The sequence below is a fragment of the Microcaecilia unicolor genome, chromosome 4 (genome assembly GCF_901765095.1).
Source record: "Microcaecilia unicolor chromosome 4, aMicUni1.1, whole genome shotgun sequence".
Classification (NCBI taxonomy): domain Eukaryota; kingdom Metazoa; phylum Chordata; class Amphibia; order Gymnophiona; family Siphonopidae; genus Microcaecilia; species Microcaecilia unicolor.
In genome coordinates, this window is record NC_044034.1 from 103,277,465 (window position 1) to 103,299,751 (window position 22,287).

Genomic DNA, 22,287 nt, shown 5'->3' on the forward strand with positions numbered 1-22,287 from the left:
ATGGAGGAATGCTCTCTATGCTTCTAACAAGCGTAGGTACAATTCTCCTTCTCGACAGCCTTCTCAGGCTCATCCCCAGCACGCTCGTTCTCGTCAACAGCGTGTGCCAATGCAGGCCCCTGTAGCTTCCCAGCAAAAGCAAGGAACGGGCTTTTGACTGGCTCCAGCTGAACATAGCCGCAATAAAGGTGTCCATGCCGGACGACTTGCCGGTCGGGGGAAGGTTAAAATTTTTTCACCAAAGGTGGCCTCTTATAACCTCTGATCGGTGGGTTCTGCAAATAGTCCGGTTAGGATACTCCCTCAATTTGATCTCCAGCCCTCCAAATTGTCCACTGTGAGCTCAGTCCTTCAGCTTCCAGCACAGGCAGGTACTTGCAGAGTGACTCTCTGCCCTTCTCAGCGTCAATGCGGTCGAGCCCATTCCACCAGGGCAAGAAGGGCTGGGATTCTATTCCAGGTACTTCCTTCTGCAAAAGAAAACAGGGGGAATGCGTCCCATCCTAGACCTAAGGGCCCTGAACAAATTCCTACTTCGAGAAAAGTTCAGGATGGTTTCCCTGGGCCTCCTTCTTCCCGTGATTCAGGAAAACGATTGGCTATGCTCTCTGGACTTAAAGGATGCTTATACACACATCCTGGTACTTCCAGCTCACAGGAGGTATCTTTGATTCCGTCTGGGAGCGCAGCACTTCCAGTATTGTGTGCTGCCCTTTGGTCTGGCGTCTGCGCCAGGGTCTTTACAAAATGCCTGGCAGTAGTTGCAGTGTCGATACGCAGACTGGGAGTGCATGTGTTCCCTTATCTCGACGATTGGCTGGTGAAGAACACCTCAGAGGCAGGAGCTCTACAGTCCATGCAGATGACTATTCAACTGCTGGAGCTACTGGGGTTTGTTATAAATTACCCCAAGTCCCATCTTTTCCCTGTTCAGCAACTGGAGTTTATGGGAGCTCTGCAGAACTTATAGACGGCTTGTGCCTATCTTCCCGAGGTGAGAGCAGACAATCTTCTGTCTCTAGTTTCCTGGGCCAGAGCATCTCAGCAGATCACAGCTCAGCAGATGTTGAGACTTTTAGGCCATATGGCCTCCACAGTCCATGTGACACCCATGGCCCGTCTTCACATGAGATCAGCTCAATGGACCCTAGCTTCCCAGTGGTATCGAGCTGCAGGGGATCTAGAGGATGCAATCCAGCTGTCCACCGATTTTCACAATTCCCTTCAGTGGTGGACAGTTTGATCCAGTTTGACCTTGGGACGTCCCTTTCAAATTCCTTATTCACAAAAAGTGCTGACCACGGATGCATCCCTCCTGGGGTGGGGAGCTTATGTCGATGGGCTTCACACTCAAGGAGTTTGAGCCCTCCCGGAAAAAGGTCTTCAGATCAATCTCCTGGAGTTGCGAGCGGTCTGGAACGCTCTAAAGGCTTTCAGAGATCGGGTGTCCAATCAAATCATCCAAATTCAGACAGACAATCAGGTTGCCATGTACTACATCAACAAGCAGGGGGGCACCGGATCTTGCCCCCTGTGTCGGGAAGCCATCCAGATGTGGCTTTGGGGTCGCCGTCACGGCATGTTTCTCCAAGCCACGTATCTGGCAGGCGTAAACAACAGTCTGGCCGACAGATTGAGCAGGATTATGCAACCTCACGAGTGGTCGCTCAACTCTGACGTAGTCCGCAAGATCTTCCGAGCATGAGGCACCCCCTCGTTGGATCTTTTTGCCACTCAGATCAATCACAAGGTCCCTCAGTTCTGTTCCAGGCTTCAGGCCCACGAGAGACTAGCATCGGATGCCTTTCTCCTTTATTGGGGGACAGGTCTTCTGTATGCATATCCTCCCATACCTCTGGTGGGGAAGACTTTGCTGAAACTCAAGCAAGACCGCAGAACCATGATTCTGATTGCTCCCTTCTGGCCACGTCAGATTTGATTCCCTCTTCTGGAGTTGTCCTCGAAGAACTGTGGAGATTGGACTGTTTTCTAACCCTCATCACTCAGAACGAGTCTGCATCCCAACCTCCAGTCTCTGGCTCTCACGGCCTGGATGTTGAGAGCTTAGAATTTGCCTCCTTGGGTCTTTCAGAGGGTGTCTCCCGAGTTTTGCTTGTTTCCAGAAAAGATTCCATGAAGAGGTGTTACTCTTTCAAATGGAGGAAGTTTGCTGACATCAGGGCCCTAGATCCTCTTTCTTGTCCTACACAGACCCTGCTTGAATACCTTCTACATTTGTCAGAGTCTGGTCTCCGTAAGAGTTTACCTTAGTGCGATTAGTGCTTATCATCGCCGTGTAGAGGGTAAACCTATCTCTGGACAGCCTTTAGTTGTTTGCTTCATGAGAGGTTTGCTTTTGTCAAAGCCCCTGGTCAAACTCCACCAGTGTCATGGGATCTCAACATCGTTCTCGCCCAGTTGATGAAAGCTCCTTTTGAGCCACTGAATTCCTGCCATCTGAAGTACTTGACCTGGAAGGTCGTTTTATTGGTGGCTGTTACTTCAGCTCGTAGGGTCAGTGAGCTTCAGGCCTTTGTAGTGCATGCACCTTATATCAAGTTTCATCACAACAGAGTAGTCCTCTGCAAGCACCTTAAGTTTCTGCCTAAGGTGGTGTCGGAGTTCCATCTGAACCAGTCAGTTGTCTTTCCAGCATTTTTCCCCGTCCTCATACCCGCCCTGGCAAAAGCAGTTTGCATACCTTGGACTGCAAGAGAGCATTGGCCTTTTACGTGGAGTGGACAAAGCCCTTCAGACAGTCCGCCCAGTTGTTTGTTTCTTTCAACCCCAACAGGAGGGGAGTCGCCATCGGAAAACGCACAATCTCCAGTTGGCTAGCAGATTGCTTTTCCTTCACTTATGCCCAAGCTGGGCTGACTCTAGAGGGCCATGTCACGGCTCATAATGTTAGAGCCATGGCAGCGTCAGTGGCCCACTTAAAGTCAGCCTCCATTGAAGAGATTTGCAAGGCTGCAACGTGGTCATCAGTCCACACATTCACATCTCACTACTGCCTTCAGCAGGATAGCCGACGTGTCGGTCAGTTTGGGCAGTCAGTGCTACAGAATCTGTTTGGGGTTTAGAATCCAACTCCACCCCCCCCCCCCCCCCCCCCCCCCCAGACTCATTTTGTTCTTTTCCAGGCTGCACTCTCAGTTAGTTGTTTATAGTTTCAGGTCAATCTATGTTATGTCCTCGCTGTTGCGAGGCCCAATTGACCAGTGTTCATTGTTTTGAGTGAGCCTGGTTGCTATGGATACCCCACATGTGAGAACAAGCAGCCTGCTTGTCCTCGGAAAAAGCAAAGATACTTACCTGTAGCAGGTATTCTCCGAGGACAGCAGGCTGATTGTTCTCACAAACCCGCCCACCTTCCCTTTGTAGTTGTTACTAGTTTGTTGTATGCTTTTTGATTTAACTAAGGGGCATGCTCACGCGACGGTCGGGAAGTCATGCGCGGTGAGTGTAATTCACACGCCAGAAGACTGGGCAAAATTTATTTTTGGTTCAAAAATTTGCTCTGTTTCCTGGGTCAACGCGGATGTCGACCCACATGTGTGAACAATCAGCCTGCTGTCCTCTGAGAATACCTGCTACAGGTAAGTATCTTTGCTATGTCTCAGTGATGCACAAAACATTAAATTCAGAATACAAACTATATATAAAGTCGTCTTACAATTTTTTTTGTATTAATTTCCAATAAACTTTATAAATGTGTCTTACAATTCTAAGGATGATTAAACAGTCTAATACAAAGAAATCATTTTCTGTAATTAAAGCTCGCATAAGGGGAACCCAAGAAAAGGAAAATTTTAGGAGAAGGTAGAAATTAAACACTTAGAGGTAGATGCACTAAACGTTTTTCATCGTTAAATGAGCCCTCAGGGAAGAATTTCCTATCCTTTCCATGCACTTAAGCCTATTTTCCGACGACAGTAGCAGCTAACGAAAACGGAATGGAGATGAGCAATTAGTGTGAAAACCCCATTGAAACGACATGCACTAACCTTTTCCGATTGCCTTTACGCAGGAAAAAGGCAGGAAAACTAACGAGAGGTCTGGACCTCTCGTTAGGACAGCTCCGTGGCAGGAAAAAGTGTTAAGTGAAAAAATAAACAAACTTTGAGCCAATCCCAGCGCATTAGCAGAGCTAAAAGCGCTGTGATTGGTCCAAAGGACCTCAGAAAACACATAAAAAAATAAAAATAAAAAAAGGATCGGGAGGGGGCAAGGGCGCTCATCAGGAGCGTCCTGTACGGACGGCCTTGCCCCCCCCCCCCCCGCCGCTCCCCCCACCCCGAAAAAGCAAAATTCAAGCAGCCCCTGCCCCCCTCCCTTCCTCACTACTCTCACCTCAGCTCCGCCTCCCGACATCCTCCGTCCGTGCCCCGCCCCCTTTTGGGGTCGTCGCCGCCATTCCCCTCCTCCATCGGGCCCCCCTTCCTCTTACCGGGCCCGTGCAGCGCCTCTCTCCTCTGTCCGAAGGCGCTGCACGGGCAAGAAGAAAGCTGAATCAGCTGATGCCTGCCTTCGCGATGGCGCATCTTTCTTCTGCTGCGCCCGCCCCTGTCTGACGTCAGTAACCTACGTAGGTTACTGACATCAGACAGGGGCGGGCCCAGGAGGAGAAAGACGCTCTATCGAAGCTAGGCGAAGGCAGGCATCAGCTGATTCAGCTTTCTTCTTGCCCGTGCAGCGCCTTCGGACAGAGGAGAGAGGCGCTGCACGGGCCCGGTAAGAGGAAGGGGGGCCCGATGGAGGAGGGGAATGGCGGCGACGACCCCAAAAGGGGGCGGGGCACGGACGGAGGATGTCGGGAGGCGGAGCTGAGGTGAGAGAGTAGTGAGGAAGGGAGGGGGGCAGGGGCTTCTAGAAGTTTGCTTTTTCGGGGTGGGGGGAGCGGCGGAAAGTGGGGAGGGGGCAGGGGCTGCTAGAATTTTGCTTTTTCGGGGTGGGGGGAGCGGCGGAAAGTGGGGAGCAGCGGGGGGGGGGGGGGGGGCAAGGCCGTCTGTACAGGACGCTCCTGATGAGCGCCCTTGCCCCCTCCCGACCCTTTTTTTTTATTTTTGTTTTTATTTGGGAGCCATGTGCTTGCGATTTGACTGTGTTTTGACTGTTTGTGGCATGCGCAGAGCAGCTAACATAACGCTTGGCTGCTCTGCGCATGATTTGGGGGCCGATTAACGATGTGTATTGTGATTCTTTGATACATTGTACGTTTCATTACCGATCTCAGCATGTGTGACTTTTTTTTTTGGTGCATTTTTCGTTATTTTAAAATCGTTAGGGACTTTAACGATTTAGATTTTTTTACGTTTGGTTGCTGCATCTGCCTCTTAAATCAGTAAGCAAGAAAAGGTGTGAGCCTAACGCACTCACTGAAAAAAGTCCTTAAAACGAAGACATAAACTACTTACAAGGTCAGGTGGAAACAGCCCGTTTTCCTTCCAGGAAAAAACTGTAACTGGGAGGGCTAAAAAAAAATACATATTTTATATTATTCAAATAAATCATGCGTTTATGGGGATAACTTAATTGAAAAGTTGTTGCACCCAGTGGCAAAATTTAGACTGGTATTAAAAAGAACTTCTGTGTACGTGAGTTCAGCAGGAAAGAGCCAGAAAAATAGATATTTCCTCCCCCATAAAATTACATTCCTTCAATCTAAAGAAAAAATGTAATAGTGCTTCCTTATCCTGTAGAAATACAAATGAAACCAAGAGTAACTCGAGAAATCACTTCCTTTGCAGAGGTGTCCAAAATGTTTGTTAAATTTAAACTGTCTGAAGAAGTATCAACTTCAGGTTTCTCCAAAGAGCTAGAACAGTTAACTGGGACTGAAACAGAGTAGATTTTATTCAAAGGGGGTAGAGCATTATCTTGATACCCAAGTATATCTTTACTTTTTTTTTTTTTTTTTTTAGCTCTTATTTATTGACACTAAGCAAGAATGATGCAAAACAAAACTTCAAAATTTCACAAAATACATTTGCTAAAAACTAGCTCAAGTCATCGAGCTATATTATAGTGCCAGATTTAAACAATGAATAATCACAAACCCACCACCCCTCCCATCCTCCCCCTCCCCCCTCTTCAAAAATTCAAAATCCTACTACATGCAACTGAAGTGAGAGAGTCCCAAAAAGGAGACCACCATATGTCTTGCAGAACATATCACCCCTCCTAGAGTCCAAGTCCGGGACTCCCCTTCCCAAGTATTTAAGAATTTGTAAAACATCTCATTGGGTCTAGATGTTAAAACCTTAGGAAAAGTTAAGTCTCAAGTTCAACCCTTTAATATAACTTTCAAAAGTTTTCAACTCTTCGATATAGCACCATTTTATCTTGTAATGCTGGATTGTATAGATTTCACCTGTTGAACTTGGATCTCCTGAGTCTTCACTTTCACTTTCAAATCTGTATTGCTCCTTTCCAAACACTAAAGTCAGAAATCAGATTGAACCACTGCAGGTAGGACCTTAGAAGGCAAAGAATATAGGGCCTCTAGGGCATGCCAAATGACTTCCAGAGCTATCTCCTCTGGTTTGACCAAATGTCGGTAGAACCAACTCTGGTTCCACTTCTAGTCTCTTCAGACGCTCCTCCGCCTGCTTTTTGTGCAAAGGCATAGCTTGAGTTGACCCCACAACAGGAGCAATTTTTTGCCTTCGACTTACTCGCTTCTCCTGATGCTGACAGGAACGCCATCACTGACCCAGAAGCACCCAACACTACTTCCATCTTGGTATACAAAAGAGTAGCAGGACCGGCTGGGCTAAACAATTTCTTGCTCCTGAAGCTCGAGCCCTTCTCCTATACTCGAGCAGCCGGCTCACCCAGTTGTGTACTAGTATACGCAGAGATTTCCACTTGACAGAGTGAAGGGAAGACCACCCACCGAGCGGGTTGGGCGGAGGGCCTCCCACAGTGTTTAGGCCATGATATAAGTGGAAAATGCAGAGAGAGCTCACATACATCTTCACATCATGGCAACCATTTTGGACTCTCCCAAACTATAAAATCTGTGTCATTTTTAAAAATAAAATGACAGCAAAAAAGGAAAGAAAAATCAGCTATCATAATCTTTGGTGAAATAGCCATGTTTGACACTTTTTCTTTAGGAAAAGCAGAGAGCAGGGAAATGAGAACACTGTAAGTCCATCTGCCCCTTAGTTTTTGACATGCCAGCAGTGGTAGCCTTGGCTGTGCTTGGCAGCAGCAAAAGACTGGAGTAATGGAATGACGACGACATGGCTGTCAGACTGTAACAGTCTTGCTCTTCATGGTTTGGTCATGCACACACAACATAGGACCTTAGCTAATGATAGCAGAGACAACTGTTGATTAGTTGGCGGGCAAGAAGAAACCTTCCCCAGCTTATGAATCAGACTTTACACTCTGTTATCCATAATGCAGAGTAGGTAATATTAATTTTCTGATCCCTACATGCTTTTATTAGATACCTGTTGCTGACAAAAAATAGTCTCAAGGAAGACCTTCATGGCCTCACACTATATTACCAATATTAAGAAGTTTCTGTATCAAGTTTGTTTTTTCTATAAATATTTTTACTTAAAGTATATTCCAGCTATACCATTCTGTTTAAACAATTGTCTGAAAAATGTGGAACTAAATAGTTTCACTAGTCCCTGTTGCCAGGTTTGATTTATTTTTATTGTAGCCCATAAAATTAATCATAGCAAGAACACTGCATTCTGTGATTTTAAAACTTTTAAGATTATGAAAAAAAATGTAATTACAGAAAGCTGCTGTGCAAAGGTGGAACAGTATTGTTTGATTTACTGAGAATAAAATGAACTAGAATGTTAATGTTTTGTTAGAAAAACTCCATCATTCTGAAAAATGTCCAGTGTGAAGTAACATTGTCTTGAAGCCTACTTCTGAATCTGAGAAACTACAAGTTTTAAAGTTCTATTGGCCAGATTTTCAAAAGCAGGAATAGGCAAAAGAGAGCCCACAGACCGTTTCTAGCCCATGGAAAAGTGTAAAGAAGAGGGGTCTTTTAATTGAAAAAGTGCTGTGGAATGAGGGCTCATAAGATGGTGAAAAGACAGACTCGAGAGTTAATCCAAGGAAATAAAGTACATACGCATCACCATACTGGGACAAACTGAAGATCCATTAAGTCCAATATCCTGTTTCCAACAGTAGCCAATCCAGGTCACCAGTATCTGGCAAGATTCCAAAAGAGTTAAACAGAATTTATGCTGTTTATCCCTGAAACAATCAGTGAATTTTCCCAAATCCACATTAATAATAGACTTTTCTTTTAGGAACTTGTTCAAACCCTGCTACACTAACATTACCATATTCTCTGGCAACTAATTCAAGATTACATTCCTCCTTCCTGTACTATCGTCTCATCTGTGCATGCAGACTCTGGAGCTCTACCTGTCTCTTGGGTCCTGCATGCGAAATGGGCAGCATTTCTGAGAAAGCTACTCTAGAGGTTCTGGATTTCAACTTTTTCTACCTAAAAACCTACATTTGGTTTCCAGAATCTCCTTCCCACATTTTCCTATGTCATTGGTACCCACAGTACCAAGACATCCAACGCCCTCCCCAGCACTGTCTAAACTCTTATCTAGGTAATGCATGAAGTTCCACCACCTTTGCATCAGGGAGACAAGTGATCAGGTGTTGGTTGCATCCACCAGGCATTTAGTTATCTACATGCCTAATAATTGAATCACCATCTGTGAAAGCTGTCCTAACCCTTCCTTCCTAGGTACATATCTTTGGAGACTCATCCTCAATGTGAGAGGATATTACATCACTTGGAGGAGGTCCTGCCTACAGGATCATTTTCTGCCACTTCAAGGTGGTATTCTCCTTTCAGGTGACCATCCTCCTCCATGGCAGCACAAAGGCTACTAAACTGGTGGTGGGACCTCTTTAAAGATCTTCTCTATATATCTTTGTCTGCCTCAGCTCCTCCAGATCTGCTGCTCTATCCTCCAGGGATTGGATTTGCTCCCTGAATGTGGACTGCAAGCTGAATTTTCATAGTGATGAGCTGGCTGTTTATTTATTTATTGCATTTGTATCCCACATTTTCCAAACTAGTGGTTGGTTGAGTATGGCTTACAGTTAACGTAAAGTAAACCGGTTACATGTTGTAGTGCCATGTGGATCGATGAAGCCTTGTTCCATTGTGGAGCAACATAAGCCTGGTTGTGTTTAGTCCATAATCGTGATTATAGAATGTTGACCAGTTGTTTGCTTGACTAAGTGAGTTCAGTTTACATACTGTACTCCCTTAGTAAACTAAAGTCCCTTAAGGTGTTAGTTGTATTATGCTATTTTAGACTTACTTAAAGACCTAAAATCAACACTTTAAAGAGCTAATTACCAGTTGATATTGGTGCCCTAATTAAAACTTCCATACTTGTAAATAGGTGAAAAACCAGTTATAAAACAAATATTAAGCCTGGGGTGGGTGGGAGTGGGGGGTCTCGAACAGTGACTTTTATAATTGCTATGCTTTAACTACTGAATTATAAACTTCTTTTGTTAGATAAGCAGATAATAAAAAAATACACTGAATTTATCTGTTTTATGCCAATTGTACCTTATCTCAAGTTTGAACACAATTCCCACTAAGTAGTATTCATCAGTGCAGCTTTGCTCCCTGCAGCAGCAGGTTCTGTCACAGCACTTCTTCCAGGATTGAGAGCCTTTTTAGAAGGGGTAGTGGACATGAGATACTGCCTCCCATTGGAGATTTTAGAGATGAGAACTGTATCTGAACTCAGGAGCATGGGATAAGCATAGGGGATCTCTGATGGAAAGGAAAGGACTGTAGAGATTAGGAGCTGGTGTGGATGGGCAGACTGGATAAGGCAGTATGGTCCATACCATCATTTTTTTTCTATTGTAATCCTCTTTCCTCAGAATGAAGTCCATTTATCACTGATATTTGTTCCTCTCAGTCACTTGAGGAAGCATACCTTGGTTACTGAGCTCGTTTGTCACCTTTTCATAGCTGTGTTAAAAGCCCTTGCTGTTTTCTGATTGAACCCTCTGGTCATCCAAACAAATTAGATTCATCTGATAAGATCCATGTCTGGTAAAATCTTGTATCCTATAATTCACTGGATTCCAGAAGCTGCAGTAGTTCCATTAATATACTTAACATCAAGGTTAGAGTAACTGGCCTGTAGTTCCCAGTCTCCTCCTCCTCTTTTCTGAAGAGAAACCACATCTGCATTTCTACAGCCCTTTGAAACCACTTTTGACGCCGAAGAATTGTTAGATAAGTAAGGCAGTAAAGTTGAAAAAAACTACCTAAATCCCCTTAGTATTCTTGGATGTATCACATCTATCCCCATTGTTTTATTTACTTTAAATTTAGCTAGTTCCTCACAAACAGTCTTCTGAAAATTAGTTTACTAGTAGTTTTCTTTGGTCCTATTCTAAGCCCTTTTTCAGCAAACACTGAACAGAAATATTTGTTAAGCAATAAAATAAGGCCAATGAAAAATAGTGTTCTGTGCCAGTGTCTTAAAACCTATACTTCCAAAATTAATTGTGAACATATGTGAATTAAGTTGTAAATCCAACAATTCTAGTTGGGTTTGCTATTTGCTTTATTCTATTCTGCCTTTGTTTTCTATACCGACCACATTCCAGATAGGATTCATAACACTTAACACTCAGAATAGGACCTCAACAACTGAAGGATGTATAATCAAAAACAAATTCATAGTCACATTAGTTTTCAAACAAATATGTTTTCAAGGTCTTTCTAAAACAGGTAGGATGAAATTTGTTTTAGCTTATAGGGCAAAGCATTCCAGATTCTTGAACTTTGAAACAGGAAAGAACGATCATAAGCAGACTTTAAATGAACATTTCTAAATGAAGGGTAAAGTTTGCAGAAAACAAGAATTGTCTATTAAAAGGAATAGTAAGTTCCCACTCAGAAATCAAAGATAGTGATCCCAAAACAGTCAGCTAGCTTGTTCAGACAATAAATCTCTAAATCTTGAAAATGGAGGAAAAAGAGCCTCAGTTGGTGCTGAAATCAGGACAATGTTCAAAAGAACCTTATATTGCAAACCACCTTGAATCGGCTATATTCGATCACTGGCTCATAAAAACCTCCAAATCTAAATTCATTGAAATGTATAAAAAAATTTATTTTTTTTATTTATAATATCTTGTTCATTCATAAATGTATAATCCCATCAGTCTGAATACTGCTAGCCGGTGTGGTCAAACATCTAGTCAATGTTCATTGTTTCAATTGCATAGAGCAAGCATTGGAGAGACTGAGAGAGACTTAACTTATTTCTGGACCATCCCAACTGTATCTGAACTCAAGAGCATGGGATAAGCATAGAGGATCTCTGATGGAAAGGAAAGGATTGTAGAGATTTGGAGATGTACTTTATTTGCAGAAAACAGGTGTACCAATGGGAGCTACATTTGCTCCCAGCATAGCAAATTTGTACATGATGGCCTTTGAAGATTGATGGATTATGAACTCCCCTTTTTCCAACCAGATAAAATGTTGGAAACATTACAGTGATTATATATATATATATATATATATATATATATATATATATATATATATATATATATATATATATATATATATATATATTTGGTGGGGAGGTTCCATTGAAGAGCTGTCTAAGTTTGTAGATTGGCTCAATGATCAGAACCCAGCACTCTCATTCACTAAGGAATTTTCTATGGATATGATTAATTTTTTTGATGATCAAATTCAACAGAATGATTCATCTTTCATAACCACGGTATATAAGAGTACAGACCAGAACATCTTCTCCAATATGGGAGCTGTCATCCTAGGCACCTAAAACAGTCTGCCATATTCACAATTCCTCAGACATAGAAGAATTTGTACTGAGGTATCTGATTTTAAGAAACAATCTTTTCAATTGCCTAAATCCCTGATCAATAGGGATTATCCTAAAAAAGTTCTTAGTACTGCCTTAACTAGATATAATGATAATTTAATGATAGAATCTGGCTCTTACAAGAAATACATTTTGACAGTTCAGATGACAACGTGGATATTTTTGTCATGATGTATGCATTCGGAAGTGAAAGGGTCTCTAATATCATTAAGAAACACTGGGAGGTTATGACCACACACCCGGTGTTTGAGTCCTGGTCATTGCAAATTGCCTACTCATGTGGCTCCAGTCTCAAGCAGATCTTGAGTCCAGCAGCATTACCTGACTTACAGAGACTAAACACTGAGGGAAAACAGGGTAAATGTGGCCAGTGTAAATCTTGCTCGATTATGAAAGAGTATATGTTCATCAATCCCGGGGACAGAAATATTTACAAACTAAAGCATGTAACTAATTGTAAATCTAATTATTTATGTGCTACAATGCCTTTGCAATAAAATTTACGTGGGTAAAATTATTTGTCCATTACATATAATGTTGAATGAGCACAGATTTAACATTCTCCATAACAAAGACACAGCACCTCTAGTTTCCCACTATAAGCCTGTGGCACATAACTTTGAAGATCTTAGCTGCCTGGTTTTGGATCGCCTATTTCCTAATCCACAAGGGGACGATCTTGACAAAAGATTAACACAATTAGAGCAGCGTTGGATTTTCAGATTGAATTCACTGAATCCCTATGGCTTAAACACGGTCTTGGAATGGGTGGTATTCCTTTAAGTGGATACCAGTCCATTGCGCAAACACTGGCGTTGCTGATAAATAGGGCACCATTTTGCTTTTTAGTTTCCCGTTGAGCTCAAAGCAATGAGAGCACTGTCGCTGGTAAATGTTTTTCATTTTCAACTATACTGGATCACTTCTATGCATGGGCTTGATTACATGTTAGTTTTACAGAGTCTGAGATGGTTCCAGGACTTCCCCTGAAGAAGTGGATGTGAAACCGGCTCCCCATTGGGATGGTCCAGAAATAAGTTAAGTCTCTCTGTCTCTCTAATGCTTGCTGTATGCAATTGAAACAATGAACATTGACTAGTTGTTTGACCACACCAGCTAGCAGTATTCAGACTGATGAGATTATAAATTTATGAATGAACAAGATATTACAAATAAAAAATGAAAAAAAAAATTATACATTTCAATGAATTTAGATTTGAAGGTTTTTATGAGCCAATGATCGAATATAGCCGATTCAAGGAGGTTTACAATACAAGGTTCTTTTGATCATTGTCCTGATTTCGGCATCAACTGAGGCTCTTTTTCCTCCGTTTTCAAGATTTAGAGATTTATTGTCTGAATAAGCTAGCTGGCTGTTTTTGGATCACTATATTTGATTTTACTATTTGTGATCTTTTTCTTCAAAACAGTTTTTGCTGTTGAAAGGAATAACAATTCAGTAACTCCCCCTGACTTTTGGCCATAAATTGATTTAAAAACTAAATAAGCCAACTTAAAACTAATATGTTTATTAACAGGCAACCAATTTAGGTCTGTCAGAAGTGGAACAGCGCTGTGAAACTTGCATTGTGTCACATGGTGATCTTGAGCCACGAGCCTCCGGGGACCCTCAGCTCTTTACTTTAAACTGAAATCGAGACTTCTCAGCAAAAGATAACCTTAGAGTAGATCACATACTTGTACTGTGGTTCAGTCTGGAAATGATACACCCCTTCAGCCTATTGCTTGATTTGGAAATCTATTGTGTTTCTATAGTAGCCACAAAATATTAAATGCATTCCTAGTATAAAACAAATATGTCTTCAATCTATATTTAATAAAACTGATTTAATGCTCTTTCCTCCGAGAAATACTTCTCTTATAATTATTGCCTTTGCAGGGTTCCAGCTTTTGGAGTGATTCGTTTGTGTATTTTAATATCTGTTTCATAGGTTGAGATAAAGTTGAAAAAACAGGAGGCCATAAGATGGGAAAAACTGGAGGGGCATGGAGACCTCAGCTTAAAGCATTTCACACCAGGTTTGTTGTATTATCCCATAATCAGATGTGCTGTCTTTAAAACAAAACAAAAACAAACCCTCTTATTTCCATATGTATGCCATTTAATATGAAGCTTCTATTAAAGGCAGCTTAAAATCTCTTGCCATTTTTAGTAACTTAGATATTAGTTCTTCATGGAAGTGTATTGTTAAACTTACCCACATACAACACGTTTATACAATTTCTTATTTAAAAAGAAAGATAGCATTTTGGCTAGAAATCATTAATATGTTGCTTATTGGAGCATCATGGTGTTAAGCATGTAATTTATATCCAAATTTATTTTGAAGTCCAGACTTAAGTCAAAAATAAATTACTTTGATCATAACAATAATTTTTCTATTCTAAGTATGGCATATCTAATTTAGGCCTCAAGTGTTAACATTGACTATAGAATTTTATTCATTGTAATTGCTTTCTTCCCAGATTCCATGCACATGTATCCATCATCATCTCACTATACAAGGAACTGGGATAGATTGGTGGTTGAGATCAAGGAGGAGGAGAAGTCCGAAAAGCTAGAGGGAGATGCAGCATTAAACCAGCTATTCCAACAGATCTATTCAGATGGCACAGATGAAGTGAAACGTGCCATGAATAAGTCATTTGTAAGACTTTAGACTTTTCAGATGACATTTAATTACTATTTAGTAACTTTTAAAAATCCTGATATTTTATTTAAGGGAAAATGTGCACACACATATTTTTCATACTTCTGTACTTTCTTTCATTTTTGTATGCTGACCTTAATGTAATATTCTTGCAACAAAACACTATAGGAATTTACTTGTCTGCTGCTTAAAGGTAAAATTTGCATAAGGAGGAAAAGACCATAAACCTGCCCCAGTGCTTCAGTGACATTATCACTGACAACTCTAAAGCACTTGCTAGGCAGTAATGTCATCACTGGCCAAAAACCTCATTCAAAAGTGCTTTTATTTTCTTATTTCTTTTTTATCTTTTTTTTTCTTTGCTCAAAAAACCGCCCAACAATCAATAACGCCAAAAAATAGCCACTTAACTTCCTCAACAAATCCAGCCACTTCACTCCCAGTCTTGTTACAGTAATGAGACTAGGAGTGAAGTGGCTGGATTTGTTGAGGAAGTTAAGTGGCTATTTTTTGGCGTTATTGATTGTTGGGTGGTTTTTTGAGCAAAGAAAAAAAAGATAATAAAAAAGAAATAAAAGCACTCATTTGAAAGAGGTTTTTGGCCAGTGATGACATTACTGCCTAGCAAGTGCTTTAGAATTGTCAGTGATAATGTCACTGTAGCACTGGGCAGGTTTGAGGTCTTTTCCTCCTTATGCCAATTTTACCTTTAAGCAGCAGACAAATTCCTACAGTGTTTTGTTGCAACTTTGTTGAAGTTTCTGTAGAAGAGGATATACGTTATTGTAATATTCAACATAAAGCTTATGGATCATCTGTTAAATAGTTCTGTGGACCATTGGAACTCTTTCTCCCTCTGCTTTCATTTGAGTCATTACTGATAGCTTAATGTTAACGTTTCTACAGTTTACTTTTCATTGCTTGTGCCTTGTCCTTGGATTGAATATTCTGCTGATGTAGTAATCACAGCTCTTTGGTGGGAGGACAGCACAAGCTTTGTTACCTGCTCTGTCTCCTGTGTGGTCCATAGAGGAGCTGCCCCTTTCCCCACCTCTGCCTCTTAATGAGGTTGTTTTTAATGCCTTTGTAAACATGAGGAAAAGGACCATTTGAAACATTATATACAGTGATATTTTGTAGTTCTACATGTCGATGTATTGATATAAGAAGAAACTATCAATTGGGAACTACTGCTTTACTATTGAGGATCATTTTAAAATAACTTTGACTTTTTTAAATATAGAAAGTGTTAAATATCTGTTGGTGAACTTCTGAAAATGTGTTTACCTTTTTGCAGATGGAATCTGGAGGTACTGTTCTAAGCACTAACTGGTCTGATGTGGGCAAAAAGAAAGTAGAAGTAAAGCCGCCTGATGACATGGAGTGGAAACAGTTCTAGCTGGATTTGCTTATTGAATCACATGGTGATCTTGAACTTGAGCACTGAATGTTTTCTTGGAGGTGTGACCTCACTTATGTCTTCTATGTGCTTTAGAAATTCCTTTATCTGCAGGTGATTTTAACCATGATCAGGAAAGAAGATAGATTTGTCATCACTTCCAGTTGCTGATCTAAGTCACAAGTGTACCTTATTTTTTTCTCTGGAGCAAGACATCTTTAAAATGAGAGTTAGATGGAGATTTGTTGATTCTTAAGGTACATGATTTTGTAAAGAAATAACATTGACTTATCCAAGAGGGCAGCTCTTTGGGTGAGCCTTAAATTAAGCAGTCTATCCATTGGTCAGTGTTAACATTTGTTTTGCCCTTTAAATCTGTTCAAAAATAAAAATGAAAATATTGTACTCTTTTGATAGACGCTTGTGTTTTTTTTTCCTGAACAATACCTTAATTGGCTTTTAGTTAGTATCCATCTTAGTGAGTGGTACTGTTACAGGATGTTTAACATGCACTGAAGTAAGATGCCCTATTTTACAACAGTCTTTAAAACTGATATGAATTTAAGCCTTCCAGAGCCAGTATTTTCTTAGTGACTTGGCTAAACAGTTTTTGCCACAAATACTTCCTAATCTCTGCTTGCCTCAGTATGGCTGCTTGCAATTGAGATTAAAGGTACACTGAGTCCCATACTGCCATTTGGTCAAAACTAAGAATCGGGGCAGCAGAATACCTTTCTAGTGAGGGGGCAGGGGAAATCCAAATCCAAAATAAACCAAAGGAGAAGTGGAAAAAGCACCCAGAAACCCCCCTTTAAAACATCAAAAAAGCTAAGCTATTTACCTGTAGCAGGGGTTCTTCGAGGACAGCAGGCAAATATTCTCATATGTGGGTGACATCATCCACAGAGTCCGGTGCGGACACTCCAAAATGAACTGTCACTTTAAATCTTTGAGGCAGTGCCCCCCATCGTGCATGTGCTGGTATCTTCCTGCTCAGCACTCGCTCTTGAGACCAGTAGTACAGTACTAATGCTAAGGTGAGGCAGGAGGGATGTGAGAATATATGCCTGCTGTCCTGGAGAACACCTGCTTACAGTTAAGTAATTTAGTTTTCTCTGAGGACCTGCAGGCATAATATTCTCACATGTGGGACTCACTAACTACCAGGCTCATGACATAAATGAATTTTGACAATTAAGCAGATAGCCTGTTTGGGGGTAAAAAGGGCAGGAGAGTGGAGTTGATTTTTAAGTAGTAAAAAGATTTTGCAGAACTGCTTGTCCAAACCAGCTATTCTGCCTAGAATGCTGCTCTAGACAGTAATGAGCAGTGAAGGTGTGGCTAGAAGACCATGTAGCCACCTCACAAATTTCTTCAATGGAGGCAAAGTGGAAATGGGCTACTGAAGCCGCCATGGCTCTCACATTGTGAGCAGTGACTCGGTCTTGAAGGGTCAGCCCAGCCTGAGTATACATGTAGGAAATAGCCAGCCAAGCAGAGATATTGTACGTTTGGTAAAGGATATCCCTAATCTGTTAGGATTGAAGGATAGAAAAGGCTGGGAGGGCTTCCTGTGAAATTTTGTGTGCTCCAGATAATATGCTAGAGCACGCTTGCAGTGTAAAGTATGCAGTGCTGCTTCTCCAGGATTACAGTGTGACTTAGAGAAGAAGACTGGTAGTACAATGGACTTACTGAGATGAAACTCTGATAACCACTTTAGGAAGGAATTTGGAGTGTGAAGAATACAACCCTGACGAGGTAGAACCTGGTGTAAGGTGGGTGGTTCTGCTACAAGGACTTGAAGTTCACTGACTCTTCTGGCAGACGTAAGAGGTTTTAGGAACATTACCTAATATGTGAGGAATTTTAGAGAAGTGGTTCAAATGGAGACTTCATGTGAGCTGTGAGGATGACATTAAGATCCCACACCACCAGAGGTGGTTTGATAGGAGGCTTGGTATGAAATAAACCTTTCATGAACTGAAACTGGATTATGAACTTTAGAATGAAAAGAGCTGATGTCGAAAAAACCTGTGATCCAAGATGGCCGCAAGCTGTTAGGTTGCTGCGACTCTCGCTCCTAAAAAAAAAAAAAGAAATGCCTAAACGAAGAGGGAGACTAGCGGGTAGGGCTTCCCCGCTAACTCCCTCATTACCTGGTCCGATGGATCGATATTTGAGATCGCAGGGAGTTCACCGCGACGGTGGTTCGCTTCCAGAGGTGCACGCCGGCGAAACGGAGACTTCGGCGCTCTCTGGCTTTGAAGTAACTCTCAGCCCCGCCGAACGCACTCCCCCTCCCCAGCCGATTGGCGCCAGCTCTTTCCTCCTGGATTCGACGGGGTCCACTCCCGCAGAGGTCAGGGGCCCAGAAGATCGCCGAATCGAAGCCTCACTTACTACAGAGGTGGGACTGGAGAGCAGTTTGCCCGTGGAAACGTCGCAAACTGAGGGGAGAGGAGCAGAGTGAGGACCGAGACCAGCCTGTAAGGTTTGAACTTCCTAAAGAATTTATGACTAGACCAAAAGATGTGACATTAGAAGCTTTGTGGGACCTGGTTTCCAACCTAGGACAAGTTTTCCTCAAGCAGATAAATGATGTCCAGCCTAAAGTTAAATCTCTGGAAAGTAATCTGGTGGTACAAGAGGAACAGATTAAAGATTTGAATGGGAATTTTGTTAATTTGGATCAGAGAATTATGAAGCTTGAAACGGCACAACCTATTATGATGATAGATTTGACGAGTCTTAGAGTCAAAATGGAAACCTTTGATAATTACACTAAAAATTATAACCTAAGATTTGTCAACTTTCCTAGACTTCAAAATGTTGCTCCTATGGATATGTTGAAACGCTATATGCGTGAAAATTTACTAATTCCTGAACAGAACTTACCGCCAATGACTATGGTTTACTATATCCCTGGGAAAGGAACCATTCAACCCGAAGCACCGATAAATGTGTCTCTCTTGCTTGAGACTTCAGATACCGAATTAGCAACTGCAGCTACATTGGTGGCTACAGTTGCACTATTACCAGACAAGAATTGGATCTTTCGTCTGTTTTTCCGAAATAAAGATAAACCCTTTTTGGGTTTAAAAGTTTTACTCTTTCCTGACGTCTCTAAGGAGACACGACAACGAAGGAAACAATTCCTGCTCCTTAGGCCTGAAGTTTTACACTTGGGGGGTACCTTCTTTCTAAGATACCCCTGCAAGTGTATAATAAAGTTTAAGGAAAAAAAATATGTATTTACAGAGCCGTCTCATGTATCTTCACTCATAACCTCAGTGAAAATGGATAAGCGTTAATTATAAGTGTTTGCTCTACTTAACAGTATTTGTATAATTTCTTTTTTCTGATTAACCTTTAGATAATTTGTCTCCAGTATTTTCCTGAAATCTTGGATCACATGTATGGACTTGAGTATAGTTTTCCTGTTAATGTGAAGCTTAGCTTCACTTTTTTTTTCCTGTTTGTTTTATTATTGTTACATAATTTGTAGATTATTAGATACTTTTCCTGAACAAGAAGATTGTCTTGTAAAATATTGGATAATATTAATAAATATATTAAAAAAAAAAAAAAAAAAAAAGAAAAGAGCTGATGTCACTCAAGTGTAAGTTTTGAGGCCAGAATCCAAAAGATGGAGGAGGTACTGCATAAGGGAAGGCAGAGAGCTTGTAGCAGGCCACTGTTGGAAACACAATGCTGGGCTTGATGGACCTTCGCTCTGTCTCAGTATGGCAATACTTATGTACTTATGAGTGCTCTGGCTGCACACCAGAGAGAAAATCTTTTCCACTTTAAATGGTAACATTTTCATATAGGTTTCCTAGAAGCTAGGAGTATCCTAAAGACTGTTTCAGGAAGGTTTAAGGAACATAAATCTGTTGTCAGGAATCAAGCTATTGGGGTTAGAGAGTGAAGGTCTGGATAGGGGAGGGGACCCCTCATTCTGTGTTAGGGTTGGAAAAGGATTGAACTTTAATGGTTGGTTGGACAATAACTCTAGGCGAAGAGGGAACCAGATTTGATGTGGACAGTAAGGCACTATTAGATTCATGGTCCCCTGGTCTCAATGCTGTTTGAGAGGAGTTTTTTTTACCTATGAGAGGTAGAGGGCAGAAAATCGTGTAGAAGGTCCATTCCCTAGTGGAGCAAGAGGGCATCTGGGTCTGTACAATTAGGAGCAGGAATTCTGGAACAAAAGCAGGGAAGTTTGTTGTTCTAAGGAGGCGAAGAGATCTATCACTGGGATCCCCCAATGCTGGAATATTCAATGAACTACAGAGGTGCTGAGGGACCATTTGTGAGGCTGAAGGACTCTGCTCAATTAGTCTGCTACAACATTGTTTGCTAGTTAGGAAAACAACTGTTAGAGGGATGTTTCGAGAAGTTGCCTGTCCATATCTGGATTGCTTGTTGACAGATGTGGTAAGAGCCTGTTCCTTGTTCAAGTTATACATCGCTACTTGGTTGTCTGTGCAAACGAGTATTACCTGACTGAGGATGTGGTCCTGGAAGGTTTTGAGAGCATTCCAAACAGCTTGCAATTCCAGGAGGTTGATATTATGATGCTTTTCTCATGGGGCCCAAGAACCCTCTGTGTGGAGACTGTTGAGGTGAGCTCCCTATCCTGTCATGGAGGCATCTGTGGTGAGGACCTTGTGATATGGAAGGGGCTGGAATGGAAGAGACTGAGTGAGATTCTGTGATGCCATCCACCACTGTAGAGAGTGGCCGTAGCTATGGAGTGACTCAAATATGAGTTGATAATCCCGTAGCTTGGGACCACCGAGAAGAGTGTGTCCTCTGCGGAATTGGAGATGAGCCATTGTTGTTATATTGTCTGTTGAAGCCATGCGACTAAATAGGCGGAGCATCTGACTTGGATGGAATCTGAACACCTGAGTGGCCAGATGTAGTATGTTGTTTGTCCTCCATTGAGGAAAGAAGGTCTGTTTGAGTAGTATCGAGTACAGCCCCTTTGAACTCAAGGTCTGAACCGGTTGAAGATGTGATTTGGGGTAATTGATCACAAATCCGAGGAGTTCTAGGAGTTTTATGGCAGAGAAAATTGAGGTACATTCCGACTCCTGGGAGGCTGCCTTGCTTAACCAGTCATCTAGGTTGGGGAAGATGTATGCCCCACCCGCGAAGTGTTGCAGCTACCACTATTGGACACTTCATGAAGACTCAAGGATCTGAAGCCAAGCTGAATGGTACTGATGGTACAGAGTCTCACAGTGGAAGTGGAGGAACTTTCTGTGTGTGGAAAGAATAGGTATGTGAGTGTATGCCTCCTTGCGATCTAGACAGCAAAGACAATCATTGAGTTGTATCATGGGAAGTAGTGATCTCAGGCAAACCATGCAAAAGTTTTGAGTACAAACTTTTTGTCTCACAGATTGAGAATTGGACATACTCCCCCACCTCTCATCTCTTTTGGTATGAGAAAGTATCTGGAATAGAATCCTCAACCCGTGTCCGGTGGATGAACTAGTTCTATCGCATTCAGCCAGAGGATGGCTGAGAGCTCCTTTCAAAGTAGTGTCAGTTGGTGGGAGTTGAAACAAGACTCTCATGGTGGATGGTCAGGAGGCATTTTTTTCCCAAAGCAGAGCATAACCATGCTGTATGGTGTGTAGCATCCAATGGTCAGAGGTTATAAGTGTCTTCCTCGGACTAGTAGGTTCCGTTGGCACATATGACTGTACAGTGGCAATGCTCTCCAGGAAGGAGTCAAAAACTGGATGGATAAGACTGAGAAAAGTGTCTGACTTTTTTTTTTTTTTTGTATCCATAAATTTTTATTAAATGAGAAACCAAGCATACTAAACAAACCAAACAATACCATTCAAAATTTCTGAATTAACCAAAATAACAAGACCACTCCCTCCACCCACTCCCCCTCCTACAACACGCCCTTGAGTAACCATATACAGTGGTGGAAATAAGTATTTGATCGCTTGCTGATTTTGTAAGTTTGCCCACTGACAAAGACATGAGCAGCCCATAATTGAAGGGTAGGTTATTGGTAACAGTGAGAGATAGCACATCACAAATTAAATCCGGAAAATCACATTGTGGAAAGTATATGAATTTATTTGCATTCTGCAGAGGGAAATAAGTATTTGATCCCCCACCAACCAGTAAGAGATCTGGCCCCTACAGACCAGGTAGATGCTCCAAATCAACTCGTTACCTGCATGACAGCTGTCGGCAATGGTCACCTGTATGAAAGACACCTGTCCACAGACTCAGTGAATCAGTCAGACTCTAACCTCTACAAAATGGCCAA

At 41.8% G+C, this 22,287-nt stretch overlaps 1 protein-coding gene across 2 annotated transcripts in view; it reads left to right on the forward strand.

Moving 5' to 3' along the window:
• The window catches only part of SUGT1 (SGT1 homolog, MIS12 kinetochore complex assembly cochaperone), a 70,760-nt gene extending 54,368 nt beyond the window's left edge, over positions 1 to 16,392 (forward strand). For both annotated transcript variants that reach the window (XM_030200556.1, XM_030200557.1), the window contains 3 exons: positions 13,862 to 13,949; positions 14,397 to 14,578; positions 15,879 to 16,392. In XM_030200556.1, the coding sequence (XP_030056416.1) occupies positions 13,862 to 13,949; positions 14,397 to 14,578; positions 15,879 to 15,980 (372 nt within the window). In that variant the 3' untranslated portion in view covers positions 15,981 to 16,392. The remainder of the gene's footprint in view (positions 1 to 13,861; positions 13,950 to 14,396; positions 14,579 to 15,878) is intronic.
• Positions 16,393 to 22,287: the final 5,895 nt, after the last annotated feature.